General features: G+C 53.1%; 3 protein-coding genes across 16 annotated transcripts; 1 reads left to right on the forward strand and 2 right to left on the reverse strand.

Annotated features, from left to right (window-relative positions):
• Positions 1–4853: 4853 nt before the first annotated feature.
• RBPMS (RNA binding protein, mRNA processing factor) lies at positions 4854–10175 on the reverse strand. 3 transcript variants are annotated; one of them, XM_031607540.2, is made up of 9 exons: positions 10060–10175; positions 8305–8382; positions 8191–8229; positions 8026–8088; positions 7480–7630; positions 7067–7197; positions 6735–6804; positions 6500–6603; positions 4854–6186 (listed from the first exon to the last, which is right to left on the reverse strand). In XM_031607540.2, the coding sequence occupies exons 1-7, from the start codon at positions 10117–10119 to the stop codon at positions 6742–6744; spliced, it is 585 nt and encodes a 194-aa protein (XP_031463400.1). In that variant the 5' UTR covers positions 10120–10175; the 3' UTR covers positions 4854–6186; positions 6500–6603; positions 6735–6741. The 3 variants fall into 3 exon arrangements, with proteins under 3 accessions (XP_031463400.1, XP_031463398.1, XP_031463399.1); XM_031607538.2 differs by lacking the exon at positions 10060–10175 and having other exon boundaries at positions 8305–9998; XM_031607539.2 differs by lacking the exons at positions 6500–6603; positions 10060–10175 and having other exon boundaries at positions 8305–10001.
• A 910-nt stretch (positions 10176–11085) lies between these two features.
• On the reverse strand, positions 11086–12830 carry DCTN6 (dynactin subunit 6). The gene is made up of 7 exons (XM_031607533.2): positions 12755–12830; positions 12251–12315; positions 12065–12170; positions 11894–11982; positions 11697–11744; positions 11456–11598; positions 11086–11385 (listed from the first exon to the last, which is right to left on the reverse strand). Exons 1-7 carry the CDS (start codon positions 12775–12777, stop codon positions 11287–11289), a joined length of 573 nt encoding a protein of 190 aa, XP_031463393.1. The 5' UTR covers positions 12778–12830; the 3' UTR covers positions 11086–11286.
• LOC149918089 (UPF0462 protein C4orf33-like) lies at positions 12195–22693 on the forward strand. Of its 12 annotated transcripts, none has more exons than XM_090138765.1 (6): positions 12195–12334; positions 19123–19312; positions 19765–19825; positions 20029–20080; positions 20186–20385; positions 21738–22692. In XM_090138765.1, exons 2-6 carry the CDS (start codon positions 19132–19134, stop codon positions 21835–21837), a joined length of 594 nt encoding a protein of 197 aa, XP_089994891.1. In that variant the 5' UTR covers positions 12195–12334; positions 19123–19131; the 3' UTR covers positions 21838–22692. The 12 variants fall into 12 exon arrangements, 11 of the variants coding, with proteins under 11 accessions (XP_089994891.1, XP_089994888.1, XP_089994887.1 ...); XM_090138762.1 differs by lacking the exon at positions 12195–12334 and adding an exon at positions 12776–13039 and having other exon boundaries at positions 19771–19825; positions 21738–22689; XM_090138761.1 differs by lacking the exon at positions 12195–12334 and adding an exon at positions 12776–13039 and having other exon boundaries at positions 21738–22675.
• The last annotated feature ends 1734 nt before the right edge of the window (positions 22694–24427 follow it).

Genomic DNA, 24427 nt, shown 5'->3' on the forward strand with positions numbered 1-24427 from the left:
GGTAAAGGAGTCTTCGTTGTGTTTTGTTTCTCAATGATTTATTGTTCTGGGCTAACACTGTCATCTTTTATCATTCTTGTTTGGGGGAGGGAGAAAACCACCTTAAAAGAAAGCTTGCTGCAGATGCCTGATGTCGGTTGCAGTACAGACTGCCTAACATGGAATGTAGCCAAGTTATGTTCTCTTGATAACTTATTTTTACGTACTGAACCAAAGTCAGTCAATGCTGATATTGTTTTCACAGTACTGCAGCAGAGGGGCTGTTCCTCAGCTCTTCTGCAGTTAGGATCAAAGATAAAACAGGTGAGTGTGATACCTGCCAACAGTTTGCTGCTGCTTGCGCATGAGCTGCTGTCTTGCCTGATGTATCAGGATTGGAGCAGAGGCCGCTGGATCTGGGCACACCAACAGATGAAGAATAAGGCTTTGTTGGTGGAGAGCTGAACAGATTACGTCTGCTTGGGAAAGCAGGAGAAGTAAACTTCTGTAAGTGTAGCATTTATCCTTCTGTATAGTACACTGGCTTTTTAGAGAGTGCTCTTTTGTGAAACAGGCACTTTGAACATGGTACGTGTCAACCCTGTGTAAAGAGATGCTCAACACCAGTAGGAGGTTCCTTTTATATTTATATGTATATATATAAAAAGCAAGCAGCACACTGGTTTTGAGACTTGTTCTTTCCTTTTTCCAGGCTAGCACAAGTGATTCATCTTGGAGCTTTTTATTTTTCCATTATAGCTCTGCTTTAAAGCACCCATGGCACACCTGCAAAACTGTTCTCTTCTGTCATCTTCGTTCAAAGACAAAGATTCCCTTCTGTGTGCTGCATTTTTGAGCCATGATTTTTCTGGTGGTGCTGCTTGGACAAAAGCAGAGCTCTTGGTGAGCTATGAGTTGCCTTTTATGCCTTAATGTTAATGGAGTACCTTCCCAGTCATCTTGCACAGCCTGACTCTGTGCTGTGGGCTGAAGCTTGCAAGGCAGGTTGTGATGCAGCTACCTGTGCAGTTTCTCCGCTGAAGTGATTAAGAGGGAGACTAAACATGTCTCTGGCTACTTTCAAAGATGGAAATTACATTAAGTGAAGAAATAAGAGAGCAGGAAAGGAAGATTAGCTCAGTGTGCTGTGGTGGCGTTGTCAGGCTCCAGTGTTCAAAGCAATAGAACGGTCCAATTGATGTCCAGTTAGTAAGACAAGACCAGTTGCTTTCTCTTTTTTGTGGAAGTCTCTGCTGAACTATCAGGGAGGGCAAAATAGGCTTTGAAACTTGTTAGGGTAGGAGTCACAAAGCTTGAAAATAGCTGACAGGATGCCTACGCTAGCCCCTGAGAAGTAGCACAGATAAACAGCCATGAAGAAAAACACAAATCCAGGAAATAAGAAAGAGCTCTCTTCTGTGTGGATTTGAGGAGCTGAGTTCTGTTTCTGTATCAGAGGTGCTCCCAGCTGTCAGTCCTATGTCTTAGGGTTTTGTTTGTTTGTTTGTTTGTTTGTTGTTTTCCCTAATATCTCTTTAAAATGAAATGGTGTACCTTGAAAATGTCTGAGGTAGTACCAATGTGAGTCTGTTTGCTGAAAGCATTAGTAGCACTCCTGTCCACTCGCTCACCTCACAGTATTATGTCCAAATCAGTTTTTTGGTGAAGTTTAATGTAAGAGATCATAGCTGTTAAAACCTTAAGCTTATTTTGTCTTCCTCCACAGTGTTCACATCTATGTTTGCCATGCAGGGTGCTGGCCCAGATGCTGCATCACCTTGTCTGGATTAGCAAGGCGCAGAGGGGTGTTCAGCTTCCCCTCCGTGATGCTGATGGACATATGAACATATGGACAGGGCCCTGGGGAAGAGACAGCTTTCTCTCAGTGTCAGGAGCTCTCAGGTATGTCAAAGCTGCCCACGTCATCTTTTTGCTTGCCTCATTGAATCTTTAGCCTATGGCTGCAAGAAGGCGGCAAGCTGTGGGGAGGAGGCATTTTGCCCTCTGCGTGGATAGCTGTAAACTGAAGTGGATCAGGAGAGGCATGAGCTGAGCCCATTGCTGCACGCAAGTGAGCATCCAGGCCGGGCACTGCTGGGTATATGCCTGCTCCTCCCCACCCCCAGAACAAAAAGCCTTGTATCTTGAAACCAGTGCAGGTGAGATAGCCACAGGGAGCCACAGCTCTGAGCGTGGAGGTCTCTTGGCTTGTCTCCTAAAAGTTGCTCTGGTGAGGAGCTATTCCTCCTCCCGTACAATGATCATTCTGGAAGGGGGTGGAAAACAACAGGATTTTGCATGGTTGAGTGAGAAAACTGACATAAGACAGTTTGTACGAGAGCTAATCTATAATTCATCGTGATCATTCCAGGCTTTTAGAGAGCAGGGCAGGGAGAGGCAGGGAGCCCTGCTGCGCAGCGTAAAGCCCCCACACGTGGATGCGGCTGGCCTGCGCTGTCACTTTGATGAGCACGGGCAGGCAGTGCTGGGCCACTGGGGGTGGCCGGGCCCCGCTGCCTGTGGGTAAGGAGGAGCTGCAAGCTGCAGAGAACTAGAAGAAGCCTTGGTACTGACATCTCATTATTTCCAGCTTTGTTGCTTGCTTTCTGGTCACTGCTTATGTACCAGGCTGAAATTTGTTAGTGTTACTGCCTCAAGGACTGCTGGCAGCTACTTTTCTGGGAAGGGGTGTCTGATAGGGCTGAAGGCTTGCCCGCCACCAGATGATGATGGCTGTTGGGGAGAGGAGAGCTCAGCCCTTGGTAGGCCAGACCCAAGACCCTGCTTTTGATTCCTTCGGTGCCACCTGGCTTGCAGTAGAAGCAGGTCTTGTTGCTGCTTACTTGCCTTGTCTCTGCTGCTCTGGATTGCCAGCACATGCAGCAGGTCTCAGTCAGACAGCCATGACCTTGAAAGCTTCGTTTGGGACCCACGTGCTATAGACTGTGTCAGCCTTGTGGACTGAGTGTTGTGCAGAGCAGGGGAAAGGATGGTGAGGGCAGGAGGTTTTGTTGAGTTAATTTTTTGACTGTACCTGCCCTCCTGGGCTTACATCCAAGGCCTTGAAGTACTTGCACAACTTCCTCCCATCTCCCTTGATTATGTTGTATTCTCCATTCCCTCCTGAGCTAGTTATTAATTATGGAGGCTGGGGAGATGAAGTCCAGACTCTGCTAATAGTTGACTTACCCATATTGTAGAGACGGCATTTCAGCAAGCTGCTAATGGTCCTTTTCAGCTTTAAACCCTTCCACCACTTTGGTCTCTGGCCTATGGGTGGCAGTGAGCTCAAGTCCTGCAGTCCAGCCTCGGATCTTTTGGGCCTGCCGTGCCTCCCTGATAGCTTCCCTCCCAGCCTGCTTCACCAGCAACTGTGCAGCCATCTCTTGACCCCATGCTGCCTGCCTAAACCCTGGTGCCAACCCCTCTTTCCTCTCCTGGCCCTGTTTTTCCTTCACCCAACTCCAGCAGAGCCCAGTGGGAGCACTGCCACCTGGCCTCGAGGTAACCCTGTCTGCCCTTTGCCCTCCCTCCCCAGTGCTCAGTGCTGTCTGTCCAGTCTGGGGAGCCAGCAGCAGGGTTTTCCCCCTGCCCGTGCCCTGAGGAGCAAGGGTACAGGAAGGGGCTGCTCTCATCCCCTCTACCTGGCTCAGCCTTGACCACTGGGGACTGGAGAGGGAAGGCCTTGGGAAAGTGGGAACATTGACGGCCTCTTTCCGTCTTGTTTTTTCTAGTTTTGCCTGTGCATACCCATGGGATTGTCCATGGCACTGGGTGCCAGCGTTGGCCCGGGGCTCCCCAGCAGTGTTTTGCAATGCTGTTGGCGGGGCCTTCCTGTAGGCGTCCAGCTGTCCCAGGGGAGTGCAGCCCCAGCCTGTGTGGTGAAAGGTCAGCGCAGGCAGAGGAGATGCTGGGCCTGGGCAGGCAGCCACTGCTCCCAGCCCTCATCAGCAAGGGGAAGGCCAGTCAGCACAACACCAAAAACATTTTAGCATAGAAGAAACAAAAGAAGGGCTCAGGATGTTAAATGTTTTCACCTTCTTTTTGCAGGGCAGCTCTTGCTGTGTGTAACCAGGCAAAAGCCATGAGCTCCCTCAGCCCGAGGCTGCTCGCTGCTGTGCTGCACCCCAGCATGCTGCGCCTTGTGCTGAAAGAGCCAGGGTACAGTGTGGGCTGGTTCCCACTGCTCTGGGCCAGGCAAGATGTGCTGCTCAGAGCGAAAGCTGTGACCCGCAGTGGCCGTGGGTGGATTAGCATCCAGCACTGAGGCCTTAACCCGAGGCTCATCTCTGCCAGCTGTGCATGGCTGAGTGACACCGTGCCTCTTGCCCATCCCAAGCAGCGAGCCGCATGTGCTCACGTCCTTCAGATGTGCTTGTGAGACTGAGCTTGCTGCTGGCACCATGCTGCAGTAGCCTGAGTGCTGGTGGGGCTCCTTGGGGGGCCACCCACAGTTATCAGGCCGGGATTGATGGAGGAGAAACTCAGAGCTTGGGCTGATGGGATGGTTTTTGAAAATTCTCAGCGTGTTAAATAATAATAATCTGGCCCATCGTCTCTAGGTTACATTTGCCTCATCTGCAGCTGAGCTCATGGAAAATAGCAGCTTAGCTCCTGCACTCAGTGCCAAGATGGGGAGTTTAGAAACAAACCGATAACATCTTTATAAACTTGGAGCGTTTCTTACTGCTTGCTGCTCCCTCTTCCTGCCTGCTGGAGCGCTCCTAGAGGCTGAAGGGAGCCAGGCGGCCACCATCTACCCTGCAGGCCCTGCTGCAGTACTTGGCTGGTTGGGGGGCTGCCTTTCCCTCGAATGTTTGCTGGGGTCCTTGGCTCTGTCCCCAGTTAGAATCACAGTACGCCACACTCCACGCTTAATTTACAATAATCACTGGCTTTATTTTTAAAAAATTACAATAGAAAAGTACCTTTTAACATATTTCCAAAAGCGGAGAAGACAATATGGAAGCTCCTTTCCTCTCCACAAAAACAGAACAAAACACAGGAAACAGTTTGCTACAATAGTCCATTGCTGGGAGCGCTGTGCTGTCCCTGCAGAGCTACCTTGCTCGAGGCACCGCTGCCCAACCCGCTGCATGCTGGTGGCCCTGTGGCACCCCCTTCTTGCCCCCACCTGGGCAGCTCTGGCAGCCCTGTTCCCTGCTGCTTGTGGCCAAAGCAAAAAATGGAGGAGGGAGAGAGGCTGAGAGTTCTGCTCAGGCAATTAATGGAGATGGGGTTGGCACCTCCTTTTTGAAGAAACAAATGGGTTGATTTTTTTTTTTTGCTTTGCTTTGCTTTACTCTTCCTCATGCCACTTTCTCCTGCTGCAAAGAGGACGCCAGCCTGCAGTCCCTGTGCTGGATCCATCCCACCCTGTGCTACCAGCGGCCTCCCTTGGGCTCTGCTCCACACAGACATGCTCTGCAGCCAGACTGGCATCACCGGGTGCTGAAGCTGCAGTAGAGCCCTGCAGCAGTGGGTGCGTATCCCAGTCCCACGGCCTGGAGTTGGCGGGGATCAGAAAGTCCTTGCGCGTCAGTCTGCATTGCCCTTAACATCTTGGAGCAGCCATGGAAGGAGAAGGCGAATTTTCACCTTGCTACATGTGTGGACTGTCTCTGCCCATCCCTGATGCGAGTATCACACCTTGCCGGAGCTGTGCAGCAAGCCGTTAGCATCGTGCCAAGGTAAGAAATCTGCGTGTCATGGCTGGCGCCACGTGCTGCAGACAGGAAGGGAACCCCAGTGCTGGCAGTGCATTGTGGTGCAGAGGCGATGCTGTCACCGGAGCACTGTGAACACCACAGACTGTGCTGAGGCAGCATGTGTTGTGGCCCGTGGATGGGGGGGCAGGCTGCTAAGGGCGTGCTGTTGGAGGTTGAGCACAAAAACTGTCATCCAGCCCAGTGTGAGATTGTCCTGTTCAGAAGTTTGGTACAAAAATACTTGCTCTCGCTTTGCTTTTTTTTTTTTTTTTTTGCAGTCTGCTTTCCTAGGGGTGTTTGAAAATACTTTTCAAACGCTACAGCAGTGCCTGTCAAACCATGCTTTCATCAGTAACACGCTCTTTCTTACAAATATACAGTGTAAAAGAGGGAAATATACTGGGTATGCTTCTCACTTTCTTCTAGGAGAACAGATGTGTGATAGAGGCTGTGGGAAAGTCTTGGAGGAATCCAGACTTGTGTGAGGTTTCTTCCTAGCCTGCAACAAGAGGAGCACAGGTTACAAACGCAGCTGGGCTGGGGAGGTAACGCTGCCTGGGGGAGCAACAGCCAGCGTGTCCCTGTGCAGGCATATCTTATGGGCATGGGGTGGGCATGGCACTGGGACATGGCTGCTCAGGAGGGCAGAGTTAAGTTGTGTTTTGTGTTTAAGAGGAGTGTGACCAGTGTTGCTGTGGGGCAGGAAGCTGTATGGCAGAGAGGGGGTGGGGTGACAGGGCAGTTGGAACTCTCACCCCCACTGTGGATGATAAGCATGGGGACAGCCTGTGCCCGAGCACTGCGCTCCTTACCAGCACACTGTGGTTCTGTGGAGAGCGTGCGTGCCCAGCAGCCGCCGGGGGGCTCTGTTCATACCCACAAGACTGACCGTCGGCCGCCATCACACACCTGAGACCTGTGGGTGGCACGGCAGGGCTCAGGGATGGGGCTGGCATGTCCCCCTTCCTGCCCAAGTTTTGGCTGGCACCACAGGTGTGCTCCAGAGAGGAGAGCCTAGGGACACCGAGTAGCTCTGCAGGCACTTACACAGCATTCAGCAGAACTGACGGGACTTCCAGCCCTGAGACCCAGCCTCGGAGGGAGGGAGCCAGCGCATCTGCAAGACATGGGGGCAGGGGGTGAGCAGGAAGAAAAACTGCAGCCAACGGGAGTGTGGCTGTACCCTGTGGCTGCGGTGCTGATTCCTCCAGGAGCACAGGTGCTGCCTGTCAGCGCCGCCTTGACAGGGGAAGTATGAGGCTGCAATAATATTTACCATTGCTCTTCCTCTGGGCAGCTGGCCCCAAAGATCCCCTCCTCTCCCTCCCTTTAGCTCTGCCTGTGCCAAAGGCTGCAGTGCTGTGGGCCAGCAGCATTACCTGGGCATGCAGCGAAGCAGGGTATGTGAACGCAGGAGGAGGTAGAGCAGGCGCCAGCTCCGCTGGGTACAGAGGGTACGGCCCCCACACTTCAGGGCTGCTGGGGTAAAGTGCAGGCACTGTGAGATCATCTGCAGGAAAAGGAGGAGAATTAATCCTAAAAGCAAGGGGGAGGTGGACAGCAGGTATAAGCTCTGCCCAACTGGCACTTCCGCCCAGGCCACCATCACTTGCCCATGCATCATCCCAAGCACAAGCAGATGGATTCCAAACCCAACCACAGCTGCTGTGCCTCTCCAAAAGCTCCCCTGCACCCAGCTCCTAAGGTATCACTGCCCCAACTGCTTGAGTAAGAAGGGGGCACCATCAGGGCCACGTACTGACAGGACCAGGGTCAGGATGCAAACACTCACAGGGCTCCCTGGCGATGAACTGAGGTACGGTGTTGGGGAGGGGTGCGCTGGGGTTGGGAGTGCCCACCAGCTTGCTCTTGGCCATCTTGGTGTTGGCCTTGGCAAATTCCAGCCGCAGCGTCTGGGGGATCTCAGGGTCAAAGCGGATGCCCTGTGGGAAGGAACAGGGCAGCAGCGGTCAGTTAGCCTGAATCTCGTGGTGGGATGCTGCTGGCATCAGGGCTGTCCCCCCATTCAAAAAAGCCATTTGGACTAAAACAGCCTCGGATTTTGTCCCAGTATCCCCATGGGCTGCTGGGGTGGCCGTGACCTCATGCGCTTGGCAGCGAGCATGGCCCCGCGGCTCACATTCCTCTGACATCCTCGAGCTCAGCACCATATTTGGTAGTCGGCATCCCGTGCGGCCACACTCCCAGCCAGGGATTAGCAGCATTTTGCCTCAGTGTGAGGATGGGGAGGGACCGGGCTTCCCCGGGAGGTCTCCACAGGGTAATAGATACTGGGATCCATCTCTTTTGGTGTCCCCCGGGGGGTCCCGGCACTCACGTTCAGTGCATTCTTGGCAGCCTCAGCCTCTGAGCGGCTGTCAAAGCTCACGAACCCCACGGGCTGCGGAGAGAGGAGGTGAGGGGCAGTCAGGGCCAAGTCCCCAGCACATCCCCGGTTGCTGAGGACAGACCCAGGCGGGTGGGGGCACGGCGCAGCCCCTACCTGCTTGGAGGTGAGCTTGATAAGCGACCCCTCGTAGCCCTGCGGGAGAAGAGAGAAGCACCATTGGTCTCATGTGGCCGCGGAGACCCTCAGAGCCCCGTAGCGATGCGGTACCTTGAAGGGCCTGAAGAGCAGGTAGAGCTCGCGGGGCTTGATGTCCAGGGGAAGGCCGCTGACAAACAGGGTTCTCACCTGCATGAGGGGCAGAGCGTCAGCTGGTCGCGGGCCTCCAGGAGGCTGCCCAGGGCCTCCGGGCCATGCTCCTGCACACAGCTCTGTGCTCACGGCCTCAAGGAAGTGCCCGCTGTGAGCTGCGTTCCTGAAAGCTAAACCCGCCCGAGCCTGACTTTCCGGGTAATTTAGCCCCATGGCTGCACAGCAGATAGGAGAGATAAAGGCCCTGAAAAAAAACCCTCCGAAATTAGGCCTCACAGAGATGCGGCTTCTCCTCGGTAATGACTTGTTTTCTCTGAAAGTTCAAACGCAGGTCGGCCAAGTCGGGCCAGTGCTGCGGTGCTCAGTGAGCAGGGAGAGAAGCGCAGATTACAGCAGGATCCTGGGGGGAGGGAAATCCCGTTTTGGCTTTCCCCCCTGCCCAAAAAGAGAGGACAGGCAGAGGCCGGGGAAGGAGTCGGGATGTGGTCCCCCCCCCCCCCGGCAGGGCGCCGTGGGGAAAGGCTGCCCTACTCTGCCACGGAGTGGGGCTGCTTCCTGCCTGAGGCTGTGGCCCTGGAGCCTTCCCAAGGCCTCGCAGATGCCCTGAGTGCAGAGTGCAGGCCGGGGTGGGCGGCGGCAGAATCCCCTCTGCAGGGGCTGGGGACGGCTCCCACAGGGAATCCTCCACGCCAGTGCACTGACGCCCTCCACAGCAGCCCCACCACCCTGATCCGCTCAGGCTTTCTCCCCGGCTCGCCTTCGCCCCTCGCCACAGTTCGTCGTGTCCCGGGGCTGTCACCCGGTGAGGGCGATGGAAGCGCTGCGGGGCAGCCCCGTGTCCCCGCCCGCCCCACCCCACATCCTCTGTTCCCGCTGCTGCCCGCGGCAGACCGGGGCACAGCCTCGCGCCTGTTTCGTCCCCTCCGTGCTGTCACCGCCCCGCAGGTTTTCTCCTCTCCCTGGGAAGGGGACGGCGCGGGGGACCTGGCGGGCCTCGCTCCGGCCGATAGCGGCCCGGGGGGCGTTTTGTCCCAGCAGCGGCGGCCGCGGGCGGTGCGTGGGGCACCGGGGCAGCGCCGTCGCCCCTCGGCTGCCCCAAGGACGCGGTCACACTCCGCCGCCCCTGCGCCGAGCTCCGCCGGTCAACTCGGGCAGGAAGGGGACCGGCGGGAGGAGCGCGGTGACTCATTCACCAGGCATCCGATCACCTTCCCCAGCCCCGGCTCGCTTTAATGTTCCACCAGCGGTGAGCCGCTCGGCTGCCCCCGCCCCGACCCCCGCCCGCGACCCGTCCGTGCGCCCGGGCAGTCAGGGAGAGGGCGCGGCGGCGGGCACCGACCTCGTGGTGCGCCCGGAGCGGTCCCGCCAGGAGCCGAACGGGGCCGCCGTCCCGGCTCCCGTCCCCGGCGAGGCTGCGTGCGCGGCCGCCGTGCCACCAACGGGGCTCCGCGCCGCCACCTCCGTTCCCGGGGGACGCGGCGCCGTGCCCGCGTGCCCGCACCCCGCGCGTGTCCGAGCGGCGTCCCAGACCCCTTCCGCCGAGGCGCACCCGGCTCCGGGCCGCTCCGGCCCCCCCATCAACTTGCGTCGCTTCCCGCCGCGCCCCGAGCCCCACGCCCAGGCTCACGGGACCCCGCGGACACGCGTGGGGGCCGCCCCGCTCCCGCCCCGGGACCCGGCCCACCCTCGGCGGGCGCCCCCCCGGCCCGCTACCTCCTCTTCGGGCAGGCCCGGCTCGGCGGGGCCCTCCCTCTCGGCGGCGCCGCTGCTCATGGTGCCGCCGCCGCCGCACCGCCACCCGCCCGCGGCTGCCTCCGGCGCGGCCCTGCGGCGGGCGGGAGGGAGCGGGGCCGGGCGGGGCGGGGCCGGGCGGGCGGCCACACGGCGCTGGGGGTGGGACGCGGGGACACGGGGTGGGACGGGAGGTGGGGGCTGGACGCGGAGCTGGGGGCATGGGACGCGGGGCTGGGATGGAGGACAAAGGGCTGCGGTCTGGGACGTGAAGTTCGAAACCGTGGCACGTACGGCTGGGGACGCGGACGTTGGGGTTGGGACGTGGGACGCGAGGTTGGGTACGTAGCACGTGGGGCTGGGGACAGCGACGGGAGCTGTTGAGCACACGACGCGCAGGCTGTGGGACGCGGAGCACAGGGCCGGGGGGACGGGACGTGGAACAGGAGGTCTGACGAGGCTGGGGACGGCCAGGAACGCGTGATAACGGCTGGCGGTGGGGAAGCGAGTGGGGCGCTGAGGCGGCCCTCTCCACGCAGCGTGGCCAGCCCTGCTCTGGGGAGGCAGAAGCCCTTGGTGCAGTGCTCGCAGCCCCCTTTGGACTCAGCCTTAGGGGTGTCTGCACATCCTGATCGGGACGGCGAGGGTCAGTTCCCCGCCAAGAGCTGCAACGTACCATCTTCCCCTGCACACACACAGCGTGAGCCGCGCAGGCCGCCCGGCACCCAGGTAGCAGCAAGGCTCACCTGCCCGCACCCCGCTGCATTATTGATACCTCGGAGCAGCCTCTCGCTCCAGCTCGGCACATGCCGAGGCCCGGCCTCCCTCTGCTGGCTGCCGCGGGATCCGTCGCCACACCACGAGACTCAGGATGGTTTCTGGCCCACAGATGTGGTACAGCAGCACCACGAGGTTAAAAGTGGTGCTCAGCGCTCCTGGCAGCAGTTTGCAGCCCCCACCATCACCCAGCCCTGTGCTTGGAGGAAAGAATGGCAGCCACACCCTGCAGCAAGAGCAGAACAACTTTATTCCCATAAAGCATGTGGAATGTTAGAGTTGGTGCGAGGGAGATAACAGGTCCAAAGCCTGTGGGGGCTATAAATAAAAGACACAAGCGAGAATTGAACGATGCAGAGCCCAGCTGCTTCCCGGGCTGTGCAGTGCCAAAGGACAAGAGACGCCAGGCATACAACTGACAGCAGAGGGCTTTCAGCTCTTCACAGGTGTGGATGCAGCTTTCGTCGTCTTCTTCAGGTGATGGTAATTGGGCAGGATTTTCATCAGGAAGTCTAACTGCAGTGTCTGAGGCTGGAAAAAGAAGCACTGTCAGCAATGGGCAGCCACGAGGGGAGCTTGGGGACAGGGGGATGGCACCTACCTGCGGCCGCTCGGTCTGCACGCGGCGAAGGCAATCCGCACCATAGATGACTGTGTTCTCAGGGATCACCTCATAGGTATTGACGTTGCAGCAGGCCCCAATGATGCAGCCGCTCGTTAGGATCACATTCCTGCCAACAAATGCTGTAAGGAGAGCCTCTGTGAGGCCACCCTGCTTGAAGCCACGCACTGCTGCTCTAACAGCAAAAACTCCAAGCAGAACAAAGGGAACTTGAGCTCACCTTTGGATTCAATTACATTGTTATCTCCCACTTTCATTGCCTGTGAATCTACAGGTTATTGTCAAAGGAAAACCTTTTGCTTTTGGTTCAAAAGGTGTGCCCCGATGCCACTTGCAAACCAAAATCTACCCCGTAAGCACCCCCAGGCTGCCTGTGTCTGGGCAACATCCACGCGTTTCCCTGCAGCACAAGGATACAGCACCCAACTTCAAAGACATTGTTGGTGCCGATGATCATGGGCTTGGGCTCCACCTCCTCAGTTTCTGGCGTGATGTTTTCCGGGTACCTGCGAGACACGTGAATGTACTTTAGGTGTCAGCAGCAGCTGCCTTCAGAGCAGGGCAGGAAGAAGGCAGCCCCACACACACCCGTTGATGATGAGCGCCTGCTCCTCTATCAGGTTGCCTTCCCCGATCACAATGGGCCCTGCCTCCGCGATGATCCTGGCCTTCGGGTGTATCACCGTCCTCGGCCCTGTGGAAACCGCCCCGAGTCACCAGAGCCACCACCACGTACCCCTGTGGGTGACGAGGGCCGCCAGCTGCCATCCTTACCGATGGTGACATCCCCACGGATCTCGCTCTCCACGCACACCACGGCTCCCGGTGCGATCTTCACGCTGCGGAGGGAGCGCACAGGTGAGCGGTGCTGGGGGCACGCGGGGCGGGGACACAACGCGGGGCACGGATCGGGGTCTGCGAGGAGAGCCTTTGGGGTGCAGGGGCTACGGGGGGGGACGAGCACCGCTGTACGCGAGGGGCTGACCACGGGGACACACGGGACCGTTGTGGCACATCAGCAAGCCAGTATGGAGGCGCACGGCAGAGCTGGGGCACGCCGAGGGGACAGCATGCGGACAGGCGGGACCGCCAGGGCACACACGGGGAGCTGCCCGGGGACGGAGAGGGCCGCTGGGGCACACAGGAGGACCGCGGACGGCGGCGCTGCGGCGCGCGGGGAGGCGAGCGCTGGGGCCGTTGGGGCGCGATGCGGACCGCGGAGGAGCGGCTGCAAGGGAGTGCGCGGCGGCAGCGGCAGCAACCCCAGCCCGGCCTCACCTCTTCTGCGCCTTCTCCGCCATGGCGCCTCCGTCTGCGCAGACGCCGGGCCGCGCTGGGCGGGGCCGCTCCGCTCCTCCCAGCTGTAGGGCAGCCCCGCCGCCCGACGGGGCGGGGTTCTCTTTTGCGGCTCTCGCGTGCTCTGACCCCGGGACCGGTGGCCGTGGGGCGGCGCGAGCTGGCCGGGCCAGGCGTGTCTCTCCGCGGCCCGGCAGCCGGCGTGCCTGTCTCCGAGCTCCGCACGAGAGACGGGAGGAGCCCGGAGCCGCGGATCCCACGAGGAAGGTAGGAGCGGAAAGTTTTGTCCGCCGATCGCCCGCTTCTGCTTTCGGTTTCCCCGTCGGTCCGGGCGCTCGGAGGACCCGGCTCCTCGCCCGAGCTTCCCTGCGGGGCCTCTCGCCCCGGGGCCGGGCATCGCGAGAAGCGCCGCTGTGCGGTGTTGGCTGCTGGGGTGGAGAATGCAGCTGGGTGAGCAGTTTGGGGGTCGGCAGCACGGGTGAATTCGTGCCTTGCCGGGGGCTGAAACCTAGGCTCAGTGCCCTGTTTGGGGTTCGGTGGGGAGATGAGACCGTTCGTCTTGAGGGGGCAGGGAATGAGGCTCTTTGGGCCGGTTTTCAGGTTGGAGTAATCGAGACTGAAGGCCCGTGGTTTGGGGATCGAACCCAGGCTCATTTGATGGGGCTGTGGGGCTCAGAGCTGTGCGTTCCCAGGTTTGGGAAGCAGAACGACTGCTGTATTTCTAGGGCTTGATGTAGAGGCTTGAAAACAGACCAAATGATGCATTTGAGACTCAGAATGAGGCTGGATGTGTGGTTTTGGCACTTCAGGCTCATTGGGTGGTGCAAAGCAGAGATGAAATTTAGCATTTTGGGGGGCTCAAAACCAGGCTCACTTGACCACTACTGGAGCTCGAACTGTAAGGCTGCCACACATTTTTCAGTCTTTATAACAAACTCTTTGTGCTCCTTGAAAAGGGAGATGATCCCTGTGTGTTTAAGCTCAGACACGGAGGCCGGGCTGGCTGCTTCTGGGGCCAAAGCCCGGCTCTGGCTGTGTGCGAGGAGCAGTGGGGAGGGGGGCACAGACCTGGTCATATTTGTCCCCATAATGCAGTACCTTGGTGTGCACCAGGCTGAAGCCATGTTTGATTTTAGAGTCTCTGCATGAAATGTTTTGTTTTTCAGGAGCTCTTTTCCTAGTGCGTATACAGTGTTTTCAGTACTGTAGTTTAGTCATCATCTGCAAATGAATAAATTAGTATACTAATGTAGAATGTGAATATTAAAGTTGTGATACTGATTGATTCATGACACAGCTGAAGTGCATCTACACCTATGCACTCAGCATGGGCAGCAAACAGGAAGAGCTGGAAGCCATTGTGTGACAGGCAAACTATGACTTAGTTGCCACTGAAGAAATATGGTGGGATGTGCTTCACTGAAGTGATGCAATGGATGTCTGCAAGATCTTCAGGAAGGATAGGCAGGGAAGGAGGGCTGGTGGTGAGGCTTTCTATGTTAGAGAGTATTTTGATGTTTTTGAGCTTGTGCTCAATAAGGGATGATAAGGTTGAATCTGTATGGGTAAGGAACAAGGGAAGGGCCAACAAGGCAGACATCCTGGTGATGGTCTGTTATAGACCACTTAACTGGAATGAAGAGACAGATGAGATGTTCTATGAGCAGCTGGCAGTTGTGTGATTGCCAGCCCTTGTCTTCGTGGGGGACTTCAACTTTCCTGATAAATGCTGGGAATACAACGCAGCACAGAAGAAGCGGTTTAGGAAGTTGCTAGGGTGTATGGAATATAACTTCCTTCTGCAGCTGGTGATAGAGCCTACTGGGGAGGTGCCCTGCCATTGAGTAACAGAGAAGGTCTAGTGGGAGATGTGGAGGTTGGGAACTGTCTTGGACAGTGCGACCATGAAATGGTAGGGTTCTTTATTCTTGGCAGAGCTAGGAGAGGGGACAGCAAAACTGCTAATGAGGGCAAACTCTGAATTCAGCAGACTAGTAGGGAGGGTCCCTTGGGATTCATTCTTGGAGGGTAAAGGGCTCCAGGAAGGCTGGTCGCTCCTGAAGAAGGAAGTCTTAAAGGCACAGGAACAGGCCATCCCCCTGAGTTGCAAGATGAGCTGGCGGGGAAGAAGACCAGCATGGATGAATAAGGAGCTTCTTCTGAGGCTCCAGGAGAAAAAGAGAATCTACCTCCTGTGGAAGAATGGGCAACTTGAAGAGAATATGAAGAAGTTGCTTGTTAGGATGCGCAGGGAGAAAATTAGGCAAAAGCCCAGCTTGAACTCAACTGGGCCACTGGGGTAAAAAGAAACAAGAAACTCTTTTACAAATATATTAACAGTAAGAAGAGGACCAAGGAAAAATCTCCATTCTTTACTGGATGTGGCTGGGAATGTGACCACTGAGGGTGAGGAAAAGGCAGAGGTTCTCAATGCCTTCTTTGCTTTCATCTTTAAAAGTCAGACTAGTTATCATCGGGGTACTCTACTCTCTGATTTGGAAGTTGCGGATGGAGAGCAGAATAAACCCCTGGTGATTCAGGAGGAAACAGTCAGAGACCTATTATTCCACCTGGACTGCTACAAGTCCATGGGGCCAGATGAGATGCGTCTGAGAGTGCTGAAGGAACTGGTGGAGCCAAGCCACCTTCCATCATCTATCAGCATTCCTGGTCAAGTGGAGAGGTCCCAGAAGACTGGAAACTCATCAGTGTGACTCCCATTTATAAGAAGGGTCATAAGGAGGATCTGGGGAACTACAGGCCTGTCAGCCTGAGCTCGGTGCCAGGGAAGGCTATGGAGCAGATTATCTTGAGGGAGTTGACAGGGGCATATGTGGGACAGCCGAGCGATTAGGCCCAGCCAGCATGGGTTCATGAAGGGCAGGTCCTGCTTGACCAACCTGATCTCCTTCGATGATCCCACCTGGTGGGTGAGGGAAAGGCTGTTGTTGTGGTCTGCCTTGACTTCAGCAAAGCCTTTGACACCGTCTCCCACCGTATTCTCCTGGAGAAGCTGGCAGCCCATGGCTTGGATGGGTACACTATTTGCTGGGTAAGGAACTGGCTGGAGGACCGGGCCCAGAAAGCGGTAGTGAATGGAGTTAAATCCAGCTGGCCACTGATTATGAGTGGTGTTACCCAGGAGTCAGTTCTGGGGCCTAACCTGTTCAGTATCTTTATTGATGACCTGAATAAGGGCATTGAGTGCACCCCCAGTAAGTTTGCAGATGACACCAAGTTGGCAAGAGATGCTGATCTGCCTGGAGGTAGCACGGCGGAGATCTGGACAGGCTGGATAGTTGGGGTGAAGCCAATGGGAGGAGGTTCAACAAGACCAAGTGCCTGGTCCTGCATTTTGGCCACAGAAATCCCATGCGATACTACAGGCTTGGGGCAGAGTGGCTGGGGCACTGTAGAAGAAACAGCCCTGGGGGTTGTTGGTTGATGGTTGGCTAACGTGAAGTAGCAGTGTGCCCAGGTGGCCAAGAAGGCTAGTGGCATTCTGGGTTGCATCAAAAATAGCGTTGCCAGCAGGAGCAGGGAACTAATTGGACCTCTGTACTCAGCACTGGTGAGGCTGCATCTTGAGTACCGGGTTCAGTTTTAGGCCCCTCACTGCAAGAAAGACATCGAAGCTCTGGAGTGTGTACAGAGGAGAGCAACAAAGGTGGTGAGGGGTCTGCAGCACAGGCCTTATGAGGAACAGCTGAGGGAGCTCGGATTGTTCAGTCTGGAGAAGAGGAGGCTCAGAGACATTATTGCTCTCTATAACTACCAAAAGGGAGGTTGTAGTGAGCTGGGAGTTGGTCTCCCTCTCATGTACTGTGAAAAGAGCATAATGTGCTCTTTAACATCTTTATCAATGACATTGATGATGGAATCAAGTGCACCCTCAGCAAGTTTGCTGATGACACCAAGCTGAGTGGTGCGGTTGACACAATGGAAGGAAAGGATGCCATTCAGAGGGACCTCAGCAGACGTGAAAGGTGGACCTGGATGAATCGAATGAGGTTCAACACAGCAAAGTGCAAGGTTTTGCACTTGGGCCAGAGGAATCCCAGGCATCCATACAGACTGGAAGGAGCAGTCATTGAGAGCCACCCTGCAGAGAAGGACCTGAGGGTCCTGGTGGATGAAAAGCTTAACATGAGCAGAGTGCTCTTGCAGCTAGGAAAGCAGATGGTATCCTGGGCTCCATCAGAAGAGGGGTGGCCAGCAGGGACAGAGAGGTTTGTTTAGGCTGGAGAAAAGAAGGTGTGGGGTGACCTCATTGCAGCCTTTCAGTACCTAAAGGGAGCCTAGGAGCAGGAGGGGAGTCAACTCTTTGAAAGAGTAGATAACAGCAGGACAAGGGGAAATGGTTTTAAGTTGAGGGAGGGAAGATTGAGGTTGGATGTCAGGGGGAAGTTCTTTACAGAGGGAGTGGTGAGGTGCTGGAACAGGCTGCCTGGAGAGACTGTGGATGGCCGGTCCCTGGAAGTGTTCAAGGCCAGATTAGATGGAGCCCTTGGCAGCCTGGTCTAGCATTAAATGGGGAGGTTGGTGGCCCTGCATGTGGCAGGGGGGGTTGGAGATTCACGATCCTTGAGGTCCCTTCCAACCCTGGCCATTCTGGGATTCTGTGAACTATCTACAAGAGTAACGTAATTATACAAAAGTAACGACACGTTCGCTCAGAGGGCAGTGAGGCGCTGGCGCAGCTGCCCCATCCCCGGGTGCGCTCCAGGCCAGGCGGGATGGGGCCCTGGGCAGCTGAGCTGCGGGGCAGCCCTGCCTACAGCACGACGTAGGGGCTGGGCGGGCTCTCAGCTCCCTTCCAACGCGAGCCGTTCCGCGATTCTACGGCAACACATCAACTCCCCGCTTATTACGCGCGCGCACTACAAGGAAAGGTTTTCTTCGACGGCGTTTTGCCGTCAAAGACGCGCTCGGTTTAAGCTCCGGTTGAAGCTGCCCACCCCCACGAGGGCCGGGAGCAGCCCCGAGGCCGCCCGCCCGGCTCCCCCCCGCAGCCGAGCTCCGCGGCCGTGCCGTCACGCCACAGCTCCGCCGCCCTCCCGCTCCGACAAAGATCCCGGGCGGGCAGAGAGCGACCGCTCCTCTCGCCCACCCCTCCTTCCCCCCGAAGGAAAGCGACGGGCACGGCGGGGCGGTAACCGCAGCCTTCCTTCCTCGCCGCACCGCCACGCGACCGGGAAACGGTCGGCACCGGCTCCTCCTCCAACGGGCGGCCGAGCGCGGCGCCCGGCGCCGGTCACGCGGCGGGAGGAGGGCGGAGCCGTGCCGGGTTTAAAGCCTCCGGGCGGCGCCGTGGCCGGCTTCGTCGGGCGGCGCTGCGGCGAGCGGCTGGCGGCGCGGGGCGGTCGTCGTCAACTCCTCCGCGGGAGCTGCGGGCTTGGGGTCGCAGGTACGGCTGAGGAAGCGCGCGCCCGTGCGGGTGCTGACGCTGCCCGGCCCTTCTTGTACCTGCGGCGTTGAGGGCAGGTGAGAGGGCTTCTCTTGCGGTTGTAAACGGCTCCTTCGCTCCGCACGGTTGCTGCGCGCAGCCTAACGCGAACCATCGCGGCTCCCCCGCGGGCTGCTGCTAACGGGGAGCCCTCGCCTCCTCCGCTGTGTCAGTCAAGCAGTGTTTTTAGACCAGCTTCTTCATTTTCTGCCTCGAGAATGATGCTAAGACGCTGAGGTACCGCCTCTCTTCATACGCTGACCGTTTTCCCTACAGAAGCATCAACTTCTGTAAGCTTGCTGCTTGAGTTGCAGGGGGTGTTAACGATAGTCGAGGCTTCCGTGGTTTCCAAAGCTATCTATCCACGGTGTCTCGTAGCACATCTGAAATGGGTCCTGCGTATCATAGAGAAGAAAATGTGGACATGAAAGCTTAATTAGTTTTCACTTGATTTACGTGTTACCTTGTCGGAACTGCTAGTCCAATATTTGCCTTCACCTTTTTACTGGATGTCTTAAGCCAACTGATGACTTAATGTATTGCTTTAAATCTTCATCATGCCTCCCACATCACTGTCTTGGGTTCTTATATCCATTTATCTCATCTTTCTCACTGTTTTGCCAGCAAACAGCTTGGACTGGATGATCTCCAGAGGTCCTTTCCAACCTCAATGATTCTGTGAAATAATGCCTTTAGAGCAGTGACTTGTTCCAGTGTCCGTCTTTCTTTGTTCCTAAATAGGACTGAGAAGAATCAGTTGACTCTTTCTGCTTATGTGTGGGAGCTTTATGCTTATCACCTACTTAACTGCGAGACTTTTCTTCTTAGCCAGACAGTGAAGTTGGTGTTGGAACGGTATGGGTGTGCTTTGACAGGAACTTCTTTTCTTATTTATCTTATGCAGAACATTAAGATGGAGTTAAGAATTGAGCACACATGGGATGGTTTACCTGTGAGCCATGACCCGGTAACAATTGCTCTTAAGTCGTATGATGCAGGGCTGCTGATGCAAGTCAGTGCTCCCTTCTTCAATGATCCTCCAGCACCGCTCGGAGCGCCAGGGAAACCCTTTAGAGAACTGTGGGACTATGAAGGTAAGTGCAACTTCCGCTGCAAGTATCTGATTTGCGAAGTCACTGGTGTTTATATGCGGTTAATCTACCTGGTCTTTATTTAAGATTCTCTGGTTATTTTCTAAAACTTGTTCTAATTTGACAGCTTCATCCTGAGCACTCTGGAAAAGGCTGCTGGCAAAAAAGCTTGCTTGTAACCACCACCACAGTTAAGAAAGCTCCTTAAGTAACGTGAACATCATGTTGATTCAACTTTATAGTTGAATACAAGAGAAAGACTCTAGTTTTCATCCTCGAGTTGGGATTACAGCACAGCTCTTGAATTAGAAAGCATCAGTAGCATGTACACAGTTAGTCAAACTCAGGGATGGCACAGGCCAAGAACCGTTGTGAAAACAATTGATTGTGAAAGTCTTGGAATGTAACAAAACTGACAACTAGTATAAAATACTGACAGCTTGTCTCTTTCTAAGTTGTAGAAGCATTTTTCTTGAGCGGCAGAAGTGAACGGTATCTAGAAGTTGAACTTTGTCCGTAAGTGTAGCTCGCTTAAGAAGCTGTGAATGCAATTTGTTTCTTGTTTTAATGCTCATGAAGTGTACGCATGGTGTGGTATGCAGTGTACACAGTGTAGGGTACAGGACTGACTTCACTATGGAGGATGTATATTGTTGTGGCAGATAAATACGCTAAACTTGGCATCACGTTATGAAAATCGTGGCTCTGATTTTTGACAGTCATGGACAACACTTACTGTTGCTGCTTTCTGGCAAAAGAAGAGTGTGGAAAGTAAGTGGTCGAGGGCATTCATAACATACAGAACCTAACTGTTTTTGGATACCTGTTGGTTGATTGAAAGATAAATAGCATTTTTTTCCCCCTCACGTGTAACAGGAAGAACTTCCCTTGGAATTCCATGTGACCAGAACGGAAACCAAATGGAAGGGTAGAGCTCATCTTCCTTGGAATTATTTTCCACCAGATATCAACAAGTTCAATGCCTTTGCAATCCATGGCTCAGGAGAACACAGAAAATATGAAGCACTTTACCCTGCGCCTCGACACAAACTTCAGGAAGGCCAGACGCCAGATTTGTAAGCATAAAATTAGTTCTTCTGTAACATATTTGCACTCTTCTTGGAATACTTGTAGAAGACACCAATCCGAGTGCCACTGATACTTTAATTATACAGTTCAGCCCCAGATCCACTGTACTTTGAGTAAAGAACTTCCAGATAGCTGTAATTAGTGCTTGATTTCTGTGTTATCCCCTAGCTGCACAGCAAATGATGCATTCAACTTAATTTGCCTCTGTTATCACCTTCTCATCTAAATCACGGATGGCTTGTTCTTTTTTCTCCCTGCCTACAGCACCTCTTGAAGTGCTATTTAATGTTAGTTGTACCAGAGTAACATCCAGTGGATCTCTTTTGCCTTACAGACGGCTCTGAGTTATGGAAAAAGTAGAAAAGACAGATGAAATTGAAAGTGTAAGGAAAGGATGCCCATTATCAATAGCAAAAACTAGAGTATGTTTACATTGTGCTGTGAGTGGGCTTGTTTATTTTCTGAGTCCGAAGCAACTTAATACAGTCTGTCACTTGTGGGCAGTTTATGTAAATGGACTAGCTCTAGAAGGCTGCTGTAGTTCTCATGACAACTTGTTACTCAACATAGTGATGGCTAGGTAAACTGCAGAATGCCTGTAATATTTTTCAAGAAGGAATTTTTTTTCCTAAGAGTACGTCTTCATAAAAATCCTGACTATTTCAGAGGTGAGCAGTAAATGTATTTATGTGAAGAGGTCACTCCATGCTGCTTTAATTGCTCTTACTTGGTCTTCACATGTTAGATGGACACTACCTATTTAGAGAATCTCATTTACTTAAATGATGGTATCAGGTGTTCTATTTACTGTTTGGCAGCTGTTTAAGTATTAATAAGAAATTAGCCTCAGTCTTCTCTCAGTTGATTCTGTTTGGCAATGTAAAGGAGAAATTCTTAGCAAGAACCAGTTCATAATGTTTAAAAGTGAGGTGTGGCCTTACAGGAAGAAGAATACTCATTAGCTTTGTTATCCTGTTCTGTCTTCCTGTTTTCTGTAAGGAGAGGATATCCTCGTGATATGACTTCCCAATTGGTCAAAAGCTGTAAACAATATTTGGCTGGAGTGCAGATATGTTGTAGAGCAGGTAGTCATTTTGTTTTTGCTCTGACTGCATTTTTGGTCAACATAAGAGCTCACCTCTAAACTTCCCCTTTTAACTTTGTACTGTGGTTCCTGTTTGTAGCTCAGGACTTTGCCTTCTTTCCAGTACAAGATTTTCAGAAACAGTGTTTACATTCCCAGAAAGGATGGGAAAAAAAGCATCAGTTAAACCTACTGAGAATGTTCTAAGATGGTACTATGGAACTTACCGTTGTTTTTTTCCTCCTCTGTCTATAGTCATCGCCTGGAATTCTTCCAAGAATTGAATCTGAAAGAACTAATGGGAGAAGATTGGAAGCAGCCTGAATCAGATATACGGAAGTCTCACACTAAATAGCAAACTGGATTGAGGCTTACATTTTTTGATAGCATTAAGTTTGGATGCGAGTGCGTGAGAACAAGTTGTGTGGGGCAGAAATTGTAGGAATAGAATGTTGTTTCTGCAGTAGAACTAACAAGATTATTATTTTACTAAATAATTCTTTTTGGGAGGTCTTTTTACTTCATCAGGGGTCTCTGATAGTCTTTGCATGCTCAACAGATAGGTGAAGTAATTTATAGCCACGGAGATTAGGTAGATGGAGTAACTTACAGGTACAAAGACTGCAGCTCTGGTTTGTCCAACCAATTCTTTGAAAGATATTTCTTAAACTACAATGTCTGTTTGTTAAAGCAAGGAAAACTGCCCTTCCTCAACGACTGATGGTGCTCACCTTTCATTCTAACAGCAGACTACTTGGTGCAGGACTTTGCGACTGCTTTGAAATCTACGTAGTTTAAGTTCTAGATGAACCTTCCAATGCAAACAAGCTGGCATACTTTGTACAGACTGTGAAAGCGTAGGTCAGATGAACTGAGACAAATCTACCCTTGGAGAAGTTTAAGGGGGAGCTTCAGTTCACTTACTGTTGATGACTCATAATAATGTAGATTTTTTGCACTGACAGTAACCCATTTTTAAAGAAGAATTTTCTGTAATATCATAGATCATATTAAACCGTGTATAAATTGTATTAAACTATCTACTAAGCCATGATGTCTCAATATTACTTTTTTTCATAAACTGTCATGTATGTAAGTAAGCTTTCTTTCAAAAGCTAGTGTCCAGGAACCACTCGTGTAATTTTCATAAAAAGTTCTGAACCAAAAGTAATGCATCCAAATCCTTTTTGTTTGAAAACACTGATCATCCAAGAATCAGAAATGTTAACATGTGACCAGTAGTGCTAAGAAATGAGCAGGTGGAGAACCACACCAAACAGTTCAAAAGCCCAGGGTAGATGAAGCAGTGTTACATTTTCTAGAAAGCATTTATGTTAGAAATTTTTTTGGCTTAGTCTTCCTCCAAACCGTGCCCGGAGCCATCCATTCTTACAGCATATAAAGGGTTAGAAATACGCCTCGCTTACCCTGCTTTTCTGCTTTCAAGAACAAGGAGGAAGAAGGCGGTATGTTGAGATCCCTGCATTGAGAAACTTGAAACCGTAGGGGAGAAGAAACAGCTACTTGTTTCTCCAGTTGCAAACACTGGAAAGTAGTGGGAAGGACTGAGGGCAGGAGGAGGCTATGTCAGGGAACAGAAGGCTTTGGGGGAGCTTTTAAGGGCTGTGTGACAAGCAGAATAAGTATTTTTATTGGCACAGAGTGAACGGATGCAGGAGGAGAGGATCTGGGGCACCTGGGAATAATGTAGGTCTTTGGTGGGAAGAGAAGAGTGGCAAAAAGCTGGAGAGGTTGTGAACTACAAAGTTGATGTAGGGAGGGGCATGGGCTGTAGAAAGCAAGGATCTAGATGCCCTGTACTGGAGTGGGCTGGAAACTGGGGCAAACAGTGAAGGGCTTTAGGATAGGAGACACTAAAATCTAGAGTGAAAGCCCTGCAGGGGGTGTAGGGCTTAGAAGCAGGTGCAAACAGAAGGAACCTCAGCTGAGGATATTTTAAGTTAGGTATCTACTTGAGCATGTATTTGAGAATGTTTCCCCTGATCTTCCTACCCACACAATCAAGTCTTCCTACTCTTACTGCCAGAGCCACAGTAGTTCTGGCTCACGTATTACAATCTCTGTATTGCAGCATAAAAGCATTACATTTTCTCCAGCTATTGGGAATCAAGGAAATGTTCTGCTGTAGCTCTGGATCCCAAAATATACATGAGAATCAAGCATAGATGTCAAAGAGACTAAGAGAGGGTATCAGGAAGAAATGATGGGGAAAAATGGAGGAAAAGAGAAAAATGTCTTTAGACCATGAGTTTCAAGAGCACTGTGTCTAAAAAAACTGCTGAAAGTTCAGATGCTGAAACTAATATTAATCATATCAAATGCCTATCAACTTGCTTTTACACCTTCAAAAAGAAATTGAAAAGAAGTCCAAAGGTACAGCGCAAGTATTAAGCATCCCAATTAGAAGCAGAAATTAAACCATATGCACCAAAAAATATTGTAATTCTTACAGTCTGCTTTCAGCCCTAAAGTAACCAGGCCTGCTGCTATTATAGAATCATAGAATTAGCAGGAGTTTTGCCAGAATAAGACCTGCAGAATTCCATGCCATGATATTGCTATAACAAACATTAGCATCTAAATTAGAATAGATTAGGGCATTGTACTATGCCTTAGGGAGCATTAGGTAAATTGTCCACTAAAGACACTGTGCAAGAAGAAGGAGGTCAGAAGGAAAGTGAGCCCCAGTAGGAAGTGATGAGGGAAACTGTAGTGCCAGCCTTGAAGCTTAATGGGTACTGTGCTTCTTAGCTTCACATGCTGTGAATAGCCAGCAATAAGACAGAAAGGCTGGCAACAGCCATGGACAGAACCAGGACAGAATCCAGCATGCTGCCCACTCAATTAAGGTTTTTTTATTCTACAAGCTCAAATTGCTGCTTTCTTAAAGCTCCGACCCAACTATACAGGCAGTAAAGAAGGAA

The sequence above is a fragment of the Phasianus colchicus genome, chromosome 4 (assembly GCF_987193195.1).
Source record: "Phasianus colchicus chromosome 4, bPhaCol1.hap1.1, whole genome shotgun sequence".
NCBI lineage: Eukaryota > Metazoa > Chordata > Aves > Galliformes > Phasianidae > Phasianus > Phasianus colchicus.

What these genes read in the sequence shown, in the direction of transcription:
- RBPMS (XM_031607539.2), bottom strand. Translation starts at nt 8,559, where the DNA reads ATGGGGCTAAATTACCCGGAAAGTCAGGCTCGGGCGGGTTTAGCTTTC. An exon ending in TCAAGCTCACCTCCAAGCAG is followed by an intron (nt 8,089 to 8,190) that starts GTAGGGGCTGCG and finishes CTCTCTCCGCAG; the next exon opens with CCCGTGGGGTTCGTGAGCTT. An exon ending in CTGCTTCGCTGCATGCCCAG is followed by an intron (nt 6,805 to 7,066) that starts GTAATGCTGCTG and finishes CATGTCTTGCAG; the next exon opens with ATGCGCTGGCTCCCTCCCTC.
- LOC149918089 (XM_090138761.1), top strand. Translation starts at nt 12,776, where the DNA reads ATGGCGCCTCCGTCTGCGCAGACGCCGGGCCGCGCTGGGCGGGGCCGC. An exon ending in CTAGAAGTTGAACTTTGTCC is followed by an intron (nt 19,826 to 20,028) that starts GTAAGTGTAGCT and finishes GATTTTTGACAG; the next exon opens with TCATGGACAACACTTACTGT. An exon ending in GCAAAAGAAGAGTGTGGAAA is followed by an intron (nt 20,081 to 20,185) that starts GTAAGTGGTCGA and finishes CACGTGTAACAG; the next exon opens with GAAGAACTTCCCTTGGAATT.
- DCTN6 (XM_031607533.2), bottom strand. Translation starts at nt 12,777, where the DNA reads ATGGCGGAGAAGGCGCAGAAGAG. An exon ending in CCGTGGGGATGTCACCATCG is followed by an intron (nt 12,171 to 12,250) that starts GTAAGGATGGCA and finishes CGGTTTCCACAG; the next exon opens with GGCCGAGGACGGTGATACAC. An exon ending in CAATGTAATTGAATCCAAAG is followed by an intron (nt 11,599 to 11,696) that starts GTGAGCTCAAGT and finishes CTCTCCTTACAG; the next exon opens with CATTTGTTGGCAGGAATGTG.